This window comes from Glycine soja, chromosome 3 (genome assembly GCF_004193775.1).
Source record: "Glycine soja cultivar W05 chromosome 3, ASM419377v2, whole genome shotgun sequence".
Taxonomy (NCBI): domain Eukaryota; kingdom Viridiplantae; phylum Streptophyta; class Magnoliopsida; order Fabales; family Fabaceae; genus Glycine; species Glycine soja.
In genome coordinates this window covers 29622648-29644863 of record NC_041004.1, presented here as the reverse complement: position 1 = coordinate 29644863, position 22216 = coordinate 29622648, and the positions used below count along the sequence as shown (strand labels likewise).

Sequence of the window (22216 nt, the reverse complement as noted above, 5' to 3'; positions counted from 1 at the left end):
ATTGACAGTGTTTGCATTGAATGGTCCACCTTCATTGTGTTTGTGAATGGTTGAAGTTGCACATATTGGGTCTTGATCATGAACACCGTCTTGGGTACTACAAGTGTTCTTTTTTTGTTGTTGTACACAGGGTTGGCCCAACGGTAAAGCAATTGAAGCTTCAGTTTTAGGTCTACCAACATTTGTTATTAGTTTTTTAAAGTAAAAAAAGTCACACATGTTGCCTATAAGACCTCACATATCACTTTTTTCTTTAAAGTAAAAAAAAAAAAGTCTCTTAATTTTTGCTTTAGACCTCACTTTTTATTGGACTAATTCTGGGTGTACACTCATGTTTTTTGGGTTTTCTTATTTTGATAAATTTGAGATTCCATGAGAGATGATCTTTTGCTCCAGATTAAGGGTTTAGTGGTTGTGGGATTACAACTATTGTTTAGATTACTTCATTTGAAGTTGGGGGTGAAGAATTTTGGTCGATTTGAAAGAGAGGATAGACATAATTGGAATGAACCACTTTGTTGGTTGTGTTGGCCATCAATTTTTGGTCATGTTGGTTTATTTCACTCCAATTTGGTCATCCCCATAGCCTTTGTAAAATGAGCCCATTCTAGAACTATGATGGTTTGATTTCAAAATTGCAATATCATTCATGGATAAATGTAGAGTGTTGACAAATTTATTCTCGAAAGATGAAAATTCAAACTTTAGTCCTCGAAAGTGAAAAAACAACGACAAATTCATCCATCCATTAATTATCATCTATTACTGTTAATGAAAGAGCATACGTGCCCCGCCACAGAGGGACATAAATGTTACAAAAATGATTGCCAACATGACTGCTGAATAGGTTGGACTAAAATGTCATTAAGTTTCCATTAGTCTAATTTTCCAGACCCTAAATTTTGTTTCATTTAAGGGTAAAATATAATTTAATCTTCATCTTTTCCTCTTTTGTGATTGAAAATTTTGTAAAGATTGATACACTACTATAATGTTTTTTTGGGTACACTAATAGAATGTTTATTTTGGTACACTAATAGAATGTTTATTTTGAAAGTTTTCTATTGTGAGAGTAATAGGTAGTGATAAAATCAAGTAGAGTTTCATTTTTTTGTAAGGATTAAACTTAATGGCTCTGCATTTTTGTTTGTGCACTTTTGTTTGAGTCTCATATTTTGGGTAAGGTATTGTCACATTAGAAATTTTAGAACAACAAATAGATTATGTTTATTATTCAATATTATGCTTATTATTATGTTTGTTCTAACTTATGCTTGCCTCCCAATTTTTCTAAGGCCTTATTGTAATGTTATGCTTGCAATGATAAAAAAGGATGGGGGAGATTAAGATTAAATTAAATTATATTTTATTCTTAATGAAACAAAATTTTGGGTATGACAAATTACTCAAATAGAAACTTACTAACATTTTGGTCTAATGAAAACTTATTGACATTTTGGTTCAATTTATTCAGTAGCTATGTTGGCAATTATTTCTGTGATATTTTCATCCATTTGTGCCTCGTAAGCTCTTTCGTTAACGGTAATGAACGAAAATTAACATATGGATGAATTTGTCGCGCTTTTTTTATTTTCGGGACTAAAATTTGAATATTAATCTTTCGAGGAAGAATTTGTTAATACTTTATACATTTAAAGACAAAAATAATTATTTATCTTGTCATTCATAATTTGCTCATGCTTTTAATTGTTAAATAAAAAAACCATTCAATGTTTTCTTTATTAACCTTGAGTTGAATAAAGACAATTGACTTATCAAGGATTTCATACTACTTATTAATACGTTACAACAATTCTTTTGTCATTTAGTATTTAAATAAGTTACAACAATTGAATCATATAATTATACATAAATAATTAAAATTTAATGTAAAAAAGTCACTATTTTTTAAGTGATCATATTATATTAAATTTTGATCGTTTATATTTAATTATATGATTCAAATTTAATTATTTCACTCCTATAAAATAACTTTATGATGTCATATATATATATATATATATTCATTTAATACCTTATTAAAACACAAAATGAAAGTCTACCTATTTAATAGTTACACATTTTGTAATATATATTTAATACATTATATATATATATATGTTTATTTTTTAAAAAAAGTAAGAAAATTATTAAAAGAATATAAGACATTTTTTTATCTATATAAATAATTTTAAAAATTTCCTTTGCATATAAAGAAGGTCTCTTTTTTTCTTTTTTCTTTTTAAATGTTTCTTTTTGTTTGATCAGTAAGAATTGAAAATGATACTATGATTTACGACACCCATATACTTTACTTAAAAAACATGCCTAATATAATATTACAAAATTTAGTAAATTAAAATTAATAATAAAATAATCGATTAAAAATACATTATTATATCTAAGATGAATATACACATAAAGAAAATACCTAAGATGAATATTGTGATTAATGGCAACAAAAAGAAAAAAAGAAGAAGCAAAAAAACAAAGAAACATAGTTGAAAAAGAGTTGGCGGGGCAGGGAGGGAAACAAAATTACAAAACCCTCCAAACCAAAAATCCAAAACTCCCACAATAAAAAAGAAATAGAAAAGGAAAAAAAATCTTAAACAAAAAAGGGCACGAAAAAGGGAAAAAGGGGCGAATGAAGAAAAGCGTTAAATAAAAAACCGGAGCGATGGATCACACTTTTTGATATTAGATTGACACCTCATCACCTCAGAGTGTACACATTTTTTGGTGCTTCCTCCTCTGTCTCAAGCTGAGGCTGTTTCTGTTGAGCTAAAGAAAAAAAAAAACTAAAACAGAAAGAAAAGAACACAGTTTCTTTCAAGGTTGTTCCTTTTCGATTCTTGTTACGTTTTTATTTGTTGTGATTGTTGCTGCAATGAAGGGTGGTGGTGGGAAGAGAAAGGCTGCTACCTCGGAGGCTCCGAACGATGTTGCTGCTGCTGCTGGTGGTGCTTCTGTTCCTTCTGATGGTGCTGATTTGGGTGTTGGAGACGGTGTTGGTGTGAAAGTTCAAAACTTTGAGGGAAACGAGGGTACCCAGTTGCGGAAAACTGAAGAAGAAAAAGAAGAGCCCAACGTGGAGGGTGATGATGAAGGAGAAGAAGAAGAAGATTATGCTGAGGGAGAGGAAGAATATGAAGAAGGAGAAAATGGTGGTGCTGCTGTTGCTCAAGGGGGACGACAAGGTTTTCCTGTTCTTGGTGAGAATTTCTTTGAGGTTCAGGCTATTCGTCGTAAGAGGGTGCGCAAGGTAAAAAGAAGTTCCCTCCTTTTTATATTTCGTGGTTCTTGATTTTGTTTCTTTTTCCACTGTAATGGGGTTTTTTTAGCTATTTTTTTATTGGCCTAGCTTTATCCGTGATGGGGATTTTTTTTCTTCTGGTTATTGTTTTGGTCTAATGGGTGTGCCTGTTCTTGTAGCTAACCTCTCATAGGCTTTGTTGTGTTGCTGTTCTTCGTATTCTTTGGCGATTGAGGGTTATGTTTTTTCCTTGTTTTGTGTTGGGTTGTGTCTGTGTGTATGTGTGTGTGTGTGTGTGTGTTTTTTTTTGTCTAGTTTAATCTGTAATGGGGGTTTTTTTCTGCTTATTTTTTTTGGTCTAATGGGGTCATGTAGCCTACCTCTCATAGTCTTTGTTTTTTCTTCTTTGGTGATTGAGGGTTATGTTTTTTCCTTGATTTGTGTTTTGTCTGTGTTTTTTTTTTTAATTGTAATGGGGATTTTTTTTCTAGTTATTTTTTTGCTTCAATGGGGGGTGCCCAGTTGCCGAATGACGTTGTGTCATTCATGTAGCCAACCTCCCCATAGGCCTTTTGTTGTTTTTCTTTTTCTTTGGTGATTGAGGGTTATGTTTTTTTCCTTGTTGTGTTGTGTCTGTATTTTTATTTTAAAATTATTTTATCTGTAATGGGGATATTTTTTTTCGAGTTATGTTTTTGGTCTAGTTTTATCTGTAATAGAGATTTTTTTTCCTAGTATTTTTTTTTTGCTGCTGTGGGGGTACCCTGTTTCTGAATGACGTTGTGTGATTCATGTAATTGATATCTGATTGTGGGATCTTTTTGCTGATGTTCTTCTTCCTTGGCCTGACTTGTTTTTTGTTTTTTGGGTTCTCCTTTATGACAATGTGGATTTCAAATGTTGCAAATAACAGGGTCAGGTGCAATACTTAATCAAATGGTGAGTAACCCCTTTTGCTCATTTGTCTTTTGTTCTTATTTTCTGGACTGGGTTGTGATGAAAAATAAGGATGTGACAATTGGTGTGGTGAAAGATAAGGATGTGACAATGGGTTGGAAGAGAGTGTGAATGTATGGATATCATTACTCAAAGGGTAAAGGGCCTAGTGTGAAAACTATATGTGTATTTTTGCTGATTTGTTTGTTTGTTTATCACTGAAGGAATGGGTGGCCTGAGACAGCCAACACATGGGAGCCTCCAGAAAATCTAGAGTCTGTTCCTGATGTTGTTGAAGCTTTTGAGGAGAGGTATTCCCTTTCTCTTCCATATAATTTTTTCGTTTTTTTGGACCTTGTGTTAAATTATGAGTAAGGATGTGAAAAGGCATATATTCCGTAATTCCGATTATAGTTTGTATTTGTGTTCTGTTTTGCTGCAATTGTGTGTAGGTTGCTTATAAACAGAGGTATAAAGATTATAATTACCTGAAACTGGTTGGATTTATTTTCTAGGTTGTGAAAATTGTCTGTTCACTTTTTTTTTTGTGGTTTTGAAGCTTGAAGTCAGGCAAACATCGGAAGCGCAAACGCAAGCATGTAGTGCATCATACTCAACCCAAGAAGCGGCTGGAGCGTTCTACCACTCCTTACAGCCTTCGGCGTTTTTCGACTGGTACAGCTGAGAACCATACACAGTCAGCTCCTCCTCTTATTGATCCTAGCCTTCCTAATATTCCCGCCTTCCCTCGTACTGTGCTGTTTTCTGATGATGTGGGAAATGGTGCTGAAGGCAGCAGTCTTAGAAAAGCCACACCCTCTAATGCTAACAGGTCTGCAAATGGTTCAGAACCAAATATTAAAAGGACTGAGGAAAATGATTATGATCCTGTGCTTAGTGAGCTTAAAACTATGACTGCCAATGGGAATGATACAGACAGGCTTGCAATACGGATTCCAGAAGCCAAGGGTTCTGGGCCTTCTGGCAGTAACGATCAAATGGATGCTAAATCAAAGGGGGTTTCCATGGAAACAAATGCAAGTGGCCGCTGCCGGGGATCCAAAAGGAGAAAATGTGGTTCCGTAAAGAGGTTCAAGAAAGAATTATATGCTAATGAGCCTGCTAATACAGAAAATCCAGTTGGCTTGCCTGTTAGTACAGCTGAGCCAGAACAAACAAGAGATGCTGGTAGTGGTGGTAATACTAATCATGCCAGACCTGCTAGCAATATTGTAAACATTATAAAGCCAGTAGGCTATTCAGCTTCAGTAGCCAGTGGAACGCAGGATGTTTTAGTAACCTTCGTGGCTTCAAAGTAAGTTACTCTGCTATTAACACTAAATTTCATTGTGCTTTAGTTTTCAGAATATGCTTGCTAAGAATAATTGATTTTTACTCATGTTTATTATTTTAGTTATGTTTATTTTTTAGATATCTTTCTTCTGTGATACACCCTGTCTGTTTAGAAATGGAAAAGTGTTAGCTTTAGTTGTGAATGTCCATTCTTAAATAATGATTTTTTTTTGGTCCATGAAATTTTAGTCCTTATAACTGCTTTTTATTAAATTTTGTAGTGACAAAGTTGATCAAGCTTCTGGTTAATAAATGAGGCCAGGCACTGATATTTGCTATGCAACATCATTTACGTATATTTTAATTGATAAAACATGTACCTATATGATTGATATAGAAAGAAATGTTAATGTAGCTTGAAATTTATTGACTGGTTGAAGCATATTTTATTATTATTATTATATTTATTTTTGCTACAAGTTTTTTTTTGCTCAGCAAAGATAATATTATATATATTTAACTTAGAGTACCAGAGGTACTAAGTACAAAATAGAAGACACCATACAAAAGGTTCCACGATCAGACCTATATATTCTGAGAGAGAACCTTTTTATGCGTGCAATTCCTCTATTAGACCTTTTGCTACAAGTTAATGCTTGAATTCTATTATGCCCGTGAATTCTTGATAGAAAAGAGGAAATTGATGTAGTTGAGAAACTAAGATGTCTTCAATTCCTCTATTAGGGAAAAAGATTGTCCAACTGAATCTGATGCTCACAAATGCTAAAATATATTAAAAAATGAATCACATTCCTTCAAATTCTATGGTTCATCAACTAGATCATGATGGGCTTTGAGGAGACCCCACTCGATGATAGGACCTAACAATGCTCCATTGGGGTCCTAAGGGAAGCGAAGAAAGGGAAATGGGAGTGCGGAAGTGTTGTTTGCGCACACAAACATCAAGTGCCCAAGACAAGCCCATCCAACTTGGGTTTGCTATTGCTCATGACTTGTATTGCAGTTAGCTTGTTTGAGAATTGGTTTGATTAAGGAAATAACCTAGTGTTAGGGTAGGGTTAAAGCTCTGCTTCACTCCACCATCTCTAACTAGGCACTAGTAAGCAAGGAAAACAGTCCTATTGTGGAACTGGGAAAGAAAATATCTATAGTCTACATCATCGGTAGGGAAAGGAACCATTCAAATAAAGAAGTCACAAAAGGAAAGAATAAGGATTTGGATAAAGAGAAATGTCGAGTTTAGCGGTAATGTCATAAGCCAAAGCTAGACCATTGGAGTTTAGTGGTAATATCCATAATCAACATCATTGGTAAGGAAAGGAGCTGTTCAAATAAAGAAGTCACAAAAGGAAATAATAAGGATTTGGATAAAGAGAAATGTTGAGTTTAGTGGTAATGTCATAAGCCAAAGCTAGAGCATTGGAGTTTAGCCAAATAAGAGAAAAAAAGGTTTTGGAATGCATATTTTGAAACTAAATAATCAACCAAAGACCCCCACAATATTTACCCATGACATCGACTCCCACCACAATGGCAAGATTTTATCACAACCAAAAAATAAGTGAGATGCATCCTCCTCATGACTTCTGCAAAATGGGCAGCTAGCACCATTTATTTCCACACCTCTTCTTAAATTGTTCCTTGTAAGCAATTCATCTCGTATTAATCTTGCAGGCTGTCGGGTATCAGGAGGCAGCGTTGGCAGAGTTGGTGGATATCCATAACTAGGAGCATCTGGCACCATAGGAATAGGATTATCTTCTCAAATGACAATTTCAATGCCAACAAATTGATGGAGGATGCTATATTTCTTTGTTGGACATGGTTTAAAAACCTGGAAAAAGGATTCAACTTACCTTTCCATTACCGGTCCAGTAATATCAGGGATGCTTTTTGTAATGGGGGGGGGGGGAGCATGCTATAGATATTGGGTAGTTATATACCAAGTTTACAGTCAGATGTATGGTAGCCTAATTCTTGTTAATTAACTTGTATTAGGATACCATACCTCTGCATATCTTGGTGCTGATGTGTATTTTGTACAGTACCTCTTGTACCGATGTTTATATCTAATATATTAGTATTTTTGCTGATAAAAAAAACTCCAAGCAAAGATTGAGGCTTTACTTGGGATTTTTAATTTCCATATTGCTTTAAACACTTCATCCCGAGTCAATGATAACAAGACTTTGTTGAGAAGTGTATAAGCATTTCCCACTGAATACTTCCCAATTGAATCCCCTCCCCAAGTCCAAGTGTCTTGTTGCTGCATTTGTACTACCAAACCCTGTATATCCTCCATAAAATTTGCAGCTGCAACTATTTCTCCTTCCAGAAAAAACCTCCTCCATTGGAGTTGCCATTCCTAACCTGTAGTTGTTGTTATCTCCATTTGCTGAACTTCTTGTTGTTGAGAAATCTGGTACAGTCTTGGGTACTTCTCCTTCAATGACACTCCATCCTCCTTCCAAGCTTCTTCCCAAAACAGCACCTTTGAATCACAACCTATTTTCCATTTTTTTTTGCTATTAAACCAGCTCCCTTCCTCCGTCAAATTGCAAATGAAGCTTAGGTCCCTCCACCATATAGATTCTCTGTTGGATCTTCTTGTCTCATCCAGATTCTGCCAACCTCTGTATTTTGAATTCAGAACATGTGCCCACAATTCACCTTAACGGTGAAACAGGTTCCAATGCCATTTCCCAAGTAAAGCATTGTTGAACTTCCTCAAATCCCTGATACCCAGGCCCCCTGCCTCTTTTGGCATACATACTGTTCCCCAGCTCACCTAGGCAATCTTCTTTTGTGATTTGAGTTTCCTCCCCACAAGAACCACCTCTATAGCTTTACCAGCCCGTCCACCACCTTCTTCGGCACCCTGAAAAAAGAGAAGTAGAAAATTGGGATTGAGTTCAAGACTGACTTTATCAAAGTCAGTATTCCCCCAAAAGAGATATTTTTGTTTCCATTTTGACAATTTTCTTTCACATTTTTTAACTATTGCATCCCATGTCTCACTATGCCTTGGGTTTGCCCCAATAGGGATACCCAAATAAGAAAAGGGTATTGACAACCTTCTGCAATTTAAGTAGCTGGCAGCATTGTTAATCCAATGTTCAGTTGTCCCAAATGCCCCAAAACTACTTTTGGCAAAATTAATCTTCAATCCCGACATTAATTCAAAACATCTCAGCATCATCTTGATTGCTTTGACATTCTCCATCGTCGCTGTCCCAAAGATTGTCGTTTGCATATTGTAATATGCTAATGTCTACATTATTACCCCCAACCTAAAGCCTTCAAATAGATTCCTTTCTTGTGCTTTCCTCATCAAATCGGTTGATCCCTAAGCTACAACGTTGAACAGGAAAGGGGCTAGTGGGTCCCCTTGCCTGAGACCTCTCTGAGGAATGAACTCAGCTGTTGGCTTCCATTGTTGACCAAAATAGAAATAGAAGCTGATTTCAGGCAACCTTTGATCCATGTAATCCATTTAGGACAGAAACCCACCCTCCTCATCATATACAAGAGAAACTCCTAGCATATTGACTCATATGCCTTTTTATAATCAACTTTGAACACAAGGCAGCTTTTATTTTGTCCTTTTTCTTCATCAACCACTTCGTTAGCTATAAGCACACTATGCAGCATATGTCTCCCTTCAACAAAAGCAGTTTGGCGTTTGTCAATGATGGTTGGCATGACCTTCTTCAATCTTCTAGAAAACACTTTGGCCACAATTTTATACATACTGCCTATTAATGATTTGCGCTAAGAATGATAACCTTGAACTCCATTTAATTATTACAATATTTATTATAGATCATTATTTGTTGTATATATTGTAGGCTACCACGATTGCAGCCTTATTGTGTGCAATTGACAGCTATGATTTTCAGAACTAGTCATGCGTTTTTCTTTGTATATATGTATAACCTTGAACTTGTCCTATTTGATTACTGCACTACTTTATTCTGTTGCTCACTCATTTAATGCATGTATTCTACCAAAATAAAGGCTTCACAAACTCAGATTTAACAGAACACATGCTCCTATAGTTTATGTTTTTAGTTATTGGTCATGAATATGTGCTTTATAATATGCTTTTGTTAGTTGCATATTCAATGTTTTATTATTGACACCATGAATCTTACAATTCACGATACAATTTAATTCACGATTTGAATCCTGATTCAACTATCATGGAGGGGATTGATCTATATTGAAAATTTTAAGCTAATAAATAACTTGGATTGTATAAAGGAGAGCAACAAAGGAAGCAAAAGGCTTTTATTTATATCCAGATTCTAACTGCCACATAAGTTTGTTCAAAGTCATTGAGCAAATGTGCTTATTCTGTTTGCTTTTGGCATATATCACTTGATTCGGAGAGCCTAGGATTTCCTTTTCATTATTCAATTTTGTTCCTAAATGTGTATCCTTTACACCTCATTTATTTATATCAAGACTTTGCAGGTCTATTCCATGAGTGTATTCTAATTTCTATGAATTATTTAGTATTCATACAACATGCTTCTTCACCTAATGCTTATCTTGTCAACTTTGTAGGTCTGATGGAACAGAAGTGATGGTTGACAACAAGTATCTAAAAACATTTAATCCACTTCTTGTAATATCCTATACCTTCACATTATTACATTTAATTATCGGGTGTATTGTCTTTTTGGTCCCTCATCTTTTGTGGATTTCTGTTTTTAGTCTCAAATTTTTTGATTTGCTGATGTAAGTTTTGAGTAACTAAATCCAGTCAATAAACTTGAGGAACTGAAAATGGAAATCCACAAAGATGAGAGACCAAAAAGTTCATAAACCTTGATTATTTCCTCAATTCCTCGTTAAAATGTTGCTATGGCCTCTTTTCACCCAAACCTTGTATTTTTCATATGTTGCAGCTGATCAATTTCTATGAGCAGCATCTTCGCTACAGCCCTACATTGTGACCAAACAGAGGATAGAAGGTGCTTTTGAGTATGTAGTTAGGTTCGCACCATCGTATTTATTTAGTTGTGTTGAAGAATGCCTTACTTTTGTAGATGCAGAAGATAGTAAAGGGTAAGAAATGCATTGTTTGTTAGTTACATGTAGGTATGACTTTTTAGCCAATGGTTGTCGGTGTGGCTATATACTGTAATGCATGCTGATGGCATAAAGAACAATATATTTTAAATGCCTCAACACATGAGGATAGACAATAGTTTCGTCAAGAGTTAGTTAGTCAAGAAAGAAAAACTATTTTGGATGAATGTCAATTTTTATGGAAGTTCTTGGCTATTCCTGGGCGATTTGTGTTTGCCTATTGTATTTTGAATACTGATTGGTTGATTGATTGACATGATTCTAAAGGAAAATCCACAATTAACCGTTAAGGTGGATGTAGATTTTTTTTGGATGATGAAATGCTATGTTTCATCCAGTTTTCATCCCAACATGAGATGCAAGTTTGGTTGGAAAGTTTTAATTTATTTTATTTTTATATGCAGGACTCAGTATTCAGAAGTTATTTTGGTTTTGGATTTCTTATTAATCCAAGTTAAGCATTTCTAGCTTTTTGTTTACAGAGTAATTAAATTTGATTGATTATGTTTTTCAATCACATTTCATATAAGAATTTTCACGGGTGCAGAAAAGCGCGTGCAACTCTCACTTGTTATGGTCAGACATTATTATTAAGCACAAAGTAAGCAAGAGATTAACAAAAAAGAAAAGTCATATAATCTGAATAAGTTTGTGAAGTGATTACATATGCTATACTTTAATTATAATTAAATGCAATTTATGGGCTACGGCTCGTTGACTGCTTAGTATGTGATCATCCTTAGTTAAACATACATCCTCTAATTATTACATATACCTCTCTTTTCTATTTCTTTGTCATTAAATTTACTTAAATAACCCAATCCCTTAGTCCCTCCCATCTAAATATTAGAAAAAAATGCATGCTGAGGTCAATTTAGAGAGGCCAATACTTGAGGCAATTATTAAACCAAAGTCAGATCCAATTTGGACTGGTAAATTGAACAAAGTTGCAGAACTTAATTTTAATTGATCTGTAATGACCTAGGCTAATTGATGAAATACTGATAAATGATAAAATTTGTGGTTTAAAACAGAGGGGGGTTTGGTTTTGTGAGGTTTTTTTTCTTTTTCTTTTTTATTTTTTTTATCCAGAGTATTTGAACACGGGTTCAGCAGGTTTATAACATTTATAAATATCTTATCCAACCAATTAAGTTAGGCCTCTTTAGTGTTTTGTGAGATTCTTTAATGGTAGATACTGTGTAAGTTTTATAACAATCCACAATGGAAAACTAAATCTATTTAAATAGGAGTTTTGTCAGTTTAGAGGATTTAACATGAAATATATTTGGGTATCATGAGATTTAACACCTACACTCTGATTACTTTTTTAACTTAAGCATAAGGTGGTTCTTGTTAACAAGATTAATGATATATAGACAAACATAATAACATTAATCTTGTTTCATTGGATCATCCGGGAATCTTAATCCGGAAACTAAATTAATGTCTTTTTCTTTTCAAGTTCATGAAAAACAAATCTTGTTTAGAGAAAATGTAAAAACATTACCATTGTGTTGAATAAGATGATCTTCATCATCCAATAGAATCTTTGAACAAAATTGACCGTTTTGGTTTTTCAGGTAAAAGTAGAGATAAACAAAAAAAAAAAATAAATTGTGGTTGGCATCCAATTTCCTTGTGTTAATAATATCATATTATATTGCGTCTTGAGAAAATGATAGAAACTCGAAAAGTGGTCTTTACATGAGACGTACAGTTGGGATAGCTCAACCAATTATTAGACAAATGTCACCAAATAAAGGAACAAACTTTATGTCATTCCTATCTGCAAAATAACCTTCCAATGCAATTCTCTTATAAATTGCATTTCAATTCTTCTTTGAACATTGTAATAACATAGTCACATGTTAGTGTGTTAAGATGGAAAGGGGGCCATCACCACTAATGCCTTCTCTATTCTTGCTTTGCTTGGGATTCCTAATCTACTGGCCTAGTTTGTTTTCCATTTTAGACACATTATTAACTTCATTGCAATGGATATCAGAAGTTGATGAAAAAAGTGTTGCAACCTTAATCTTGGTTCTTCTTGTTCTTTTAGTATATGCATTTATTCACTTGCCTTCTTCATTTCCCTTTAGCAAATCATCTTATGGTATAAACCGTCACGTCAGCATCTCAAGCCATGATTATGCTGGATTTGAGTTCGGCTTGGGAACATTGCTCTTATTTTTGCTTTTCATTCTTTTGTATAATCTATTTTGACACCATAGACTCTTAATTGTTATAAATCTCTCTTTGCGCTGTAATGTTTAATGCACTAAATTTTTTCACAACGATCCACCACAAGAGAATTGATATTTTAGTAGCATTTTTGTGTGTGTGCATCTTGGCTCGGGCTTACTGATTTGCTCGAATTCTCAATTATACTTGCGCTGCTGCAGGTTGCTAAACGTAGTGCAAGTTTGAAATTTTATACTGAAAAGTAGGTATTGATTGCCTGAACTTCCTTTGCCTCAATCCATGTGAAAGAAATAGTTGGAGATATAAAGTTGATTGACCGGTTAAGAAAGAAAAAAAAGAAGGAAATATCACATAATTGATTACTCATGTTAACAAAAATTAATAAATTAATAATTAATATTTTTCAATAAAAATAAAAAATGTCTCTAATCCTATGTTTGGTAGAAAGAAAAGAAAACAAAAAAGACTAAAGGAAAATTTGAAATTTTAATCGGAGAGAAAGTAAAAGGAAAGAAGATTTTATATTTTTATTTATTGAAATCAGCTTTTTTTTTCTTTAACCAAACAAAGGAAAATATATCGTTATACTTGTTTTCTTTCTTCTCACTTTCACACTCCTTCCATACGGATCCCAAATATTCAAAATGATTTTTAAGTTTGATTAATGGAAAACGGTCTCCTGCTTGCTCTGTGGCGCCTGCATTCCACCCTGTGGAATATGATGTATTTATCAAACGGTTTCTAGTTTTATTATGTGAGTGCTGCATTGTAAACAATTTACGTGTCTAACTTCAATCTATTTCAGTGTACAAAATATAAGATGAGAACAATTTTTCCGTAGGGTTTTGTTTAAAAATGTAAAAGACGTGACTTCACCCATCAATTTGAAGTCTTCTGATGTGTGTTCTCCCTTTTTGATAAAACTAGTTGGATAACCTGTGAGATACAGGGATAATATTATTTATGTTTTATTGTTATTGTGAATATATAAGAAATATTGATAAATATTATTATAAACATTTAAGAGATTAAATTGTTAGAATTATACAAGGTTTATTATTTATATTAACAAAATTTATTTATAGATATAACTGACGCAAGTAAAATAAAATCTTAAATGCAACTGAAAAGATAATAAATAAAAATTGATTTTATATATTGACTTCACAAAATTTACAAATGTAAAGTGTTATATATTTGAATTATATTAATGTATGATATCGGAATAATAATAATTGTTAAAAAATAATAACTAGTATAAATGGTTAGCAAATTTGTCTCTTTGAGAATTGAGATGTAGCCCAAAAAGATATAAAGTCAACAAATAAAACTTGACTATTGAAATGAAATAAAATTGGAAAGCTTTCATTAAGATCACGGTTATTATTAACACAACAATGGAAACTCGAGTCACTTGTGATCATTACATGTTCAATATAATAATTCATTTTTCCAATTTATTCTCAGCATATCCAACTAATAATATTGATATGAAGTTACTCTAACATTCAGATTTATGAATCAACTATAAAATTTGCAAGATTATAAATCCACAATTTTGGAGATAAGAACCAACAATTATAATCAACATTTTCATTTAGAAGTATGATTGATTACAAAAGCAAAACATCAAAATAGAGTTGAATCGATAAAAAATAGGCAATACGACCCATATAAAACTTGACATCACAACACACACAAAGATCTTAGAGCTTCCTTACATAATTATTAGAGCTCATAACACAAAGAAGGTTCTAATTTTCCCGCTATTATTGCGCAACATCCATCCCATGTCCAATAAAATATATACAAATAGCTATACTTTAGTGAGTATCCTTCAACACCACTACTATTAGAGTTGAGTGGCCTCCTTAATGCCAAAACTATGCACAGAAAATTCTTGGCTTGAGCAAGAGCAAGACTCTCAGGCATGTACATTGTTCACACAACTGACCAAACTTATTGCCACCATGCTGCAAAATAAGAAATGGGCACTTATAGTCACCAAAAGAAGTTTAAGGAAATGATTTGCTTTACCATTTCTTTCATTTAATTTGACGAAACAATGTTGATGAAAGAATAAGGAATATGCTAATCATTAACAAAAACTTAAGTAACCACATAGAAAGAACCAACAATATATTATATTACGATATAACAGGTCAACTGCACAACTAAAATTAAAACATAATACTCAAATATGACACACACATAACAAAATATAAGCTTAAGAAAATGCAAGTCGTCTAATATCGAAAATCTGAACAAAGCATAAAAGGGAACTTATTATATACAATAAAAAAACATGGAGAATATATAATAACTAAAGCAAAAATTGAAACTTGCACATGAATATGTCCAACTAGTTCTCACCATTGAACTAGCTAATTACATAGAAATACCAATAGAATGACAAACTTTGAATTCCCACTATAAAATAAGGACAAAATCCATCAGTATTTATTTTCAACACCTTGAAACTGATTGTCAGTCATATTGCTACTCAGAGTTCCAAAGAAATTGATACCATAATCACAAGCAAGTTCTTGAATTTTGAAAGTAGGTAAAACCTAGAGGAAAAAAATGAGAACTTTTGTATGTATCTATAGAGAATACTAACTAACTCTATATGCCACTTTTTTCAACCCTTTTAAAATTTGCTTTTGTTAGGTTCGATACCTACAAATTAAATGCGCCTTCAGCACTACCGGCCTTCCGTTAAATAAAGTAACATGTATAAATCTAACAATATATATATATATATATATATATATATATATATATATATATATATATATATATATATATATATATATATCTTCAAAGAAGGAATGATAAAAACATATTGGAGAATATATATATAGAAAATTTGAACACAATAGAAAAGGAAACTAATTATAAATATAATAACTACAACAACACTCGAACCCTACATGAGGGATAGGTCCTCCTAGTTCTCACCCCCGATAATTAACTAAGAAGCAAATCAAAAGAGTTTGAAAAATCAATTTGTTACACTATGTAACTCTCTCTGATAAGCATGTAATCAAATCATAATGAGTAGTCGAGAACACCTTAAGTGGATCTGGCCAGTCATATTTCAATATCTTGTCTTTATAATCAATTTCTAATGAACCAATGAAAAAACAAATTTTCACGAAAACTTTGAGTTATGAATAATTTCATATATATATATATATATATGTACAACAAATAATTGCATATGTTGTGGTTACTGTGTTTTTTTATTTTCATTAGCATTCTCTACCATATTCAAAACATGCTCCTACTCTTAAACATCATCTTCATAAAATATTTTTTTTATTCTTTCAACGATAATAAATTTTCAAAAGTGCGGACCTACCAGGGTCAGAAGTTTTCTTCACACCATAATAGTTCACAGCTCTATCCTCAAGTGAATGCACCTTAACAAAAAATTCCCCCGATGGGACATAAGCAACCATCGTTCCATATGGCAGATTTGCATTTTTCCATTTTTCTTGAGTTGTTAGCATCTAAAAATTCTAAGTTGCTTTATCAAGTATTTCTGTGGCTACAGTAAAAAGTTTAAAAAATAGGAATGAGCATCAAGTGCAAATAGTATATTGTGCATCCCCAGAGTTGGATGAACTTGTAGCCAAATTGAATAAATCACTCCTACCAAAATATATTTCCGTCATGGTTTCTTATCTGTAGAAAGTTGTTCTTTTGGTGCAAATTGCTTCAATTTATGCCTCTTGGCAACTGGGTCTTTTGGCAACAGGTGGTGGCTAGAATGAACGAAAGCAAAATAAAATTATTAGAAGTGTAACCCAATCACTATTTGCATACACATAAACTATTGGACAACTATAAATGTAGCATATTACTTGATCAACCAAGCCATAGATTATTTGAAACCCACTTAATATAGATTTAAAAAAATAGATTATGGCTTCCTTCAACCCTACTTAATATTTTAGTAAATTGAAATTTTTGTCAAACCTATAAATTTAGAATTTGAAAAACAAAAAAAATTCAACCCATCTCCAGGGAAAAGCAGTGGATATATTTTATTATTCATTTATTGACCTGTATTATTTTCACATCCATTGCCATATAGTCTAGAATACCTCTAATCTTTAATCTTCCTTATCAGTGTCTTATTGTTGTGCCTATACCCAATATCACAGCTCAAATCTTCCTTAACAATGTCCTATTTCTGTGCTCAACATAGAAATTTTTGCTAACAAAATTCACTAGATCCCTTACTTAAGACAATATGATAAAATGGTCACCACAACCCCATAAACTATTTCTAAAAATTAAAGGTTGTTATAACTTATAACCCCAAAAGATGTAAACAAATGAAAGTGCTCAATGAACAAATGAAATTCCCAAAAGCCAACTTTGTCACAACAAACGTACCAAATACTTGCATATTGCTTCCTTGGGATGCAACACCAATTTATATATAAAATCAAACATTTGCCAGAAAATTATAAAGAAATAAATAACCATATGATAAAATGGTAACATGTTTGTTAGATCTCTAAATGAGATAGCTTCAACTACTTTGATAATCCTTTTCTAAGATGTATAAGAATTGCTATATATTTTCTTTAAAAAAGAGCAGAATATAAAAAAGAAGGGGAAGGAAAATTTAATTGATCAGAAAAGAAAGGGAATGAAAATGGTATATACAAAAGTTTAAATATTGGCTTATCTTGAGAATTATTGTAATCGATTACCTAATGCTCTATTACCAATATCAGAGTAGAGACTTGAACATATAAAAAGAAAAACAATTTTACCAAGAGCAAAAAATAAACACCCCAAGAAAATTAATTTTACCATTAAGACAAAAAAAATCTGAATTTAAACATATTGAACATATAACAGAAGAAGAACCATCTAGCAGGAGAAAAATGAATAGAAAGAGAGATTAAGAAGAGGGATTAAAAGAATTTAAGAACATGAAGCAAAAAAGATAACTTGGAGTTCATTTTTTTGCCTGGGCTCATCAACAAACAATGAAACCCATTTCTTTTTCTTGAGTGTAGGCTCAAATTCCCTTATTCTCAAAGAAACCAAAGTGAAAAACTTACATTCAACCCTTCACATGCTTCAATGAGTGAGGAAAAAAAATACATAGACAGAAAAAAAATATTTTGATTCAATTACAACAAAAGAGAAATCAAAATAAAAAGTTATCTCTATAAATAGATTCATACTGAGATTCCATTCTCAAACCAAGATATGAGAATTGTTGCTAGTGAAGCTACTCACGTTGTTGAAGTTGCTGGTGAAGTTGGTCGACGTTGGTTCGGGGAAGATTGGTGTTGTCATTTTCTTCGGAACTCAAACTGTTGCCTGTGCGTAGTGTATGAGCTTTAGAAATGGAAGAAAAAATTAGATGTCATACTAATTAATTCTATATAACTATCTTTAGCAAGTAAAATCATTCATAAATTAAAAATACTATAGTTTTAAAACAACATTCATAAAAATGGAATGTAATAACGAGTCTTTTAATACAATCTACTGATTATCATAATCTGAAGAGTGTTTGCCGTTGCATTTGTGCAAAAATATTTCATGCATCAGGTGGTAGGAATTGCATGACAATTGATTGAAATTGCTGAGCTTGCTGAGATTGTTGCTGAAATTGACGACTCATCCACTCATTTTCCTCCCTTGTTTGACAAATCTCCTCACTCTGTGCAAGTCGTTGTCTCAACTAAATAATTTGAACAACTACTTGATGTTTTTTTTTTCCGTGAGACTATTATCTCCACCTTGATAATCACGAGCAAGGTCTCCAGCCCCATAAAGTTGTCCCTTGGTCTTTCCACCATCAACTTTGGCCCAACACCGAGACGCACCACAAAAGCTTGCTGGTTTCAGTTCCTAAAATCCAACTCAAAACAAAAGCTCTTTGTGACGCAAACACCGTCAACCCTATAAAATTAAAAGGAAAAATGAAGGGTTCATTATTTATCAAACTGAACCACCACTAGAAGAGTGGAAATTGGAAAAATGATTTAGTTCCAAACACAAGTAAAATAAAAAACAACAACCAGCCTGAATGATAAAAGGATATGTAAGGTTTTAACAATCATGCCATAAAAAAAAATTGCATAAAAATAAATAAGGAACTCTCTAAAATAAGAAGCCTCAGAACCTAAGTGTTGCTTGAGAGGGCACATGACATGTTCACTCAAAAGACCCGCAAGATGTGATTTTCACCTTTCTCCATTGCATTAACACTTGTGTCATTTCTCCTTCCATTGCTAATTGTAATTAGAAGACATTTGAATTAAAACAAGCACTACTAAAAAATATACATTTAACATCGCTAGGTTAACATCGGTTTTCAGAAAAATCGATGTTAGAACAAATGCGATGACATATTTGTAATTAAGACAAGTTTATTAACGTCGATTTTCGAAAAAACCGATGTTAACTAGTTAATGTTAACATCAGTTTTTGGAAAAACCGATGTTAACATTAATTCGTTAACATGAGTTTCATAAAAACTGATGTTAAGTTTAGAACCTTAACATCAATTATTCAAAAACCGATGTTAACATCAAATACTTAACAATAGTTTTCTAGAAACCGATGTTAACATGAAATCGATAACATCGGTTTTTTAGAAAACCAATGTTAACCAATATTTGTTAACATCGGTTTTCTTTAAAAAATCGATGTTGTGTTATAAATAACTTAAAACCCAAAACCCTTAATTCCCTCCCGCGCGCTCTGTCTGAGAAAGCTTTTCTCCCTCACCATTTGTGACTTTGCTTCAATCTCAGAAAGCTTTTCTCCCTCACCTCGTCATTTGCGACCTATCACCGTCATTTGCAACCTCACCATCCATTTGTCTCCTGGTCACCATTGTCACCACTGAACTGCTCCACGAGTTGGGCTTCGTCATTGTCGTGTGTTTGAGCATTCATTGGAGTTTGACATCAACGATTGAAGCTGCGGCTACCGCAAAGGGCTTCATCTCTGCCGCTATTGAGGTACGTCACTGCAACCTGTGTGTGTTTCCATTCACTCTCAGTCATCAATTCTTGGAATGTTTGTGTCACTGTGTTTTGAGAGAATGGTTGTCCACGGAAATGCTGTTAGTTTTGAAAAAATAGTAGCTTTGTTCACTTGGTTACACAGAATGATCACTGTACAGGGTTTCCATAACCCTATTTTATTATTCTATTTTTTTTTGCTATAATCAATCATAACATTAATCACTCCCCTTATCAGTATCTCTCTGTTGGCCAAATAGTTTTTTTTCCTAAAATTTGCAATTTTTTTTACATAAAAATATACCTATAACAACCACCACTACTACTGCTCACTAGAAATGGAGTAAACAGACATCCTCATCTCCATTACTTTTTGTGGGAATTGGAGTGCAAGTAGCTCACAAAAGTAGGACTTTTGGCTGGCCTATACTCTGGTAGCAACCTACCAGACTTGTACCTCACTCCACATGCATTGAATATTGTCTTTGGACCTAATGGTTCTGCCCTCCTCTATGTGGTCCTCGGAGCCAACCAATGTGTGCACCTTCTTGGCATTGGTTGTTGTTGACCATTGCTACACTCATCAAGTTCAGAGTCCCTAAAGCTTATTTCCTTGCTCACATTAATAATCACTTTTTCTTCATCCTCTTTGGTCATGATCACAACCTCTTCTTGTTGCTCCTCATTATCCTTTGGCTTTGGCATGATGAGTTCACTGTCTGCCAACCAATAAGCCTGTTTGAGTAGGGAGGGTCAGAACACAAGGCCTCATTTTGAGGGTTCAAGTGGTGTGACCATATGCTTAGAGGGTCTTTGTTGGTTCTTGGTGCTGAAAGCCTCTTCCTTTTGCTCCTTGGCTTCCCTGGCACAACAAAGTTTTGCAAATGTAGCTCATTTTGTTGTTGAGGTCTCTTCAAAGAAGGGTTAATGCTTGTGCTTGGGCTTTTTGTACTTGTAGTCTTAACACCAACAGGTACCAAGACATAGCTTGGTGGGCTTGAAAAATAGTCTTAAACAAATTCTGAAAGCCACTCCAACTCAACATCTACTTGCTGCACATTTTTATTTGAAAGAAATCCAAAATTTAGCATGAATAATAAAACAAAAAAGGACTATATCAACACTTAAATTAAATATACACCACAAAAGTATAACAAATATGGTATAATACTAAAGCTTCAAACTTGGTAAAAACAACCAGTTTCTCAAACGAAGAAAGAAAACATGACAGAAGAATTAACTTGCAAAGAACTAGGAGGGTGCAAGGGAAACTAATTAAGCTAGAACAGATAAGGTAGAAAAATGAACATTTTAAAGTGACACACTGACTCTATCACCCTGTAAAGCCAATCTCTAGTCTCAATGTGAACTCTCAATTTTTTAAATGACTTGCCAATACTACACAAAAACTGCACATAAATGTTTCCACACATACAAAAATAAACTTGATGCTATTGCTCACACATGCTTCAGTTAGAGCAGACTTCCATGCATGCACTTTGTCGATCTTGTCTTCAAATCGATGTTCATGCTTAAAGAATACTTCTGCATATGTCTCTTTCTGATTCCTAACAATTGATGGATCCACCTTATAGAAAACTGGGATCACAACCCTTCCATATCTCTTCTTGCAATCGAGTATCTTTGTGAGTTCATCCAAACACCATGTGGAAGATGCATAGTTCTCGGAGAAAACGAGATCATAAATCATAGATTCTTCTATTGAATCTATGTTGCTTTCATGCTCTACTGGGTTCATGTAATAAAGATGCATGTAATAAATTGCTTTGTGACACCATTAAGCTGTATTCACTCCTATCAATACTATAAATTTGTGAATATTTAAGTTAAGTTTGAATTTCTTTCAGGATTTAAAAGTTCTCAAATTTCCTTTGTTAATTTTTCTACATAAAGACATGGTATCTATATTAGTAAGAAATGATTGTACTAGCTTAGTGCATGTTTGGATTGAAGTTAGAAATGTTGTGTGCCTGTTTGAATGCAAGTCTAACAGATAAAAATAAAATGAAAGTAAAAGTAAAGATCCAAACATGCATACTTTCTTAGACTTGCATACTTTCTCATGCATACTTTCTTAGTAATAACTGTGAATCTTAGTGGTTGGGAGGGGGGGTTGGATAGCTAGATAAGAGAGGTAAGGAGAATGATTAGACTGTGTATCTAACTTGTTTTCGATTCTCATTATCATGCAAAATATTGTCTTCATATAGGAATAAGAATCCAATTTTACAACTAATAAAGAATATAACATACAATGTAGCTTTGGAAAAACTTACATTCTCTTTGTCTGCCACTTCAATACCTCAATGGTTATCTCTGCCTCTTTCTGTTTGTCTGCCAATTCTACTTTACATGATTTGCTTATATAGACTTTAGT

General features: G+C 33.3%; 1 protein-coding gene and 1 pseudogene across 1 annotated transcript; one reads left to right on the top strand and one right to left on the bottom strand.

The window, feature by feature from the left end:
• The first annotated feature begins 2616 nt into the window (after positions 1 to 2616).
• Positions 2617 to 10985, top strand: LOC114406394 (chromo domain-containing protein LHP1-like). Its single transcript, XM_028369085.1, has 6 exons — positions 2617 to 3265; positions 4170 to 4195; positions 4417 to 4503; positions 4752 to 5507; positions 10076 to 10136; positions 10420 to 10985. Exons 1-6 carry the CDS (start codon positions 2891 to 2893, stop codon positions 10465 to 10467), a joined length of 1353 nt encoding a protein of 450 aa, XP_028224886.1. The 5' UTR covers positions 2617 to 2890; the 3' UTR covers positions 10468 to 10985.
• A 9069-nt stretch (positions 10986 to 20054) lies between these two features.
• On the bottom strand, positions 20055 to 20950 carry LOC114405455 (annotated as a pseudogene).
• Positions 20951 to 22216: the final 1266 nt, after the last annotated feature.

What these genes read in the sequence shown, in the direction of transcription:
- LOC114406394 (XM_028369085.1), top strand. Translation starts at nt 2,891, where the DNA reads ATGAAGGGTGGTGGTGGGAAGAGAAAGGCTGCTACCTCGGAGGCTCCG. An exon ending in GTCGTAAGAGGGTGCGCAAG is followed by an intron (nt 3,266 to 4,169) that starts GTAAAAAGAAGT and finishes TGCAAATAACAG; the next exon opens with GGTCAGGTGCAATACTTAAT. An exon ending in GTAACCTTCGTGGCTTCAAA is followed by an intron (nt 5,508 to 10,075) that starts GTAAGTTACTCT and finishes TCAACTTTGTAG; the next exon opens with GTCTGATGGAACAGAAGTGA.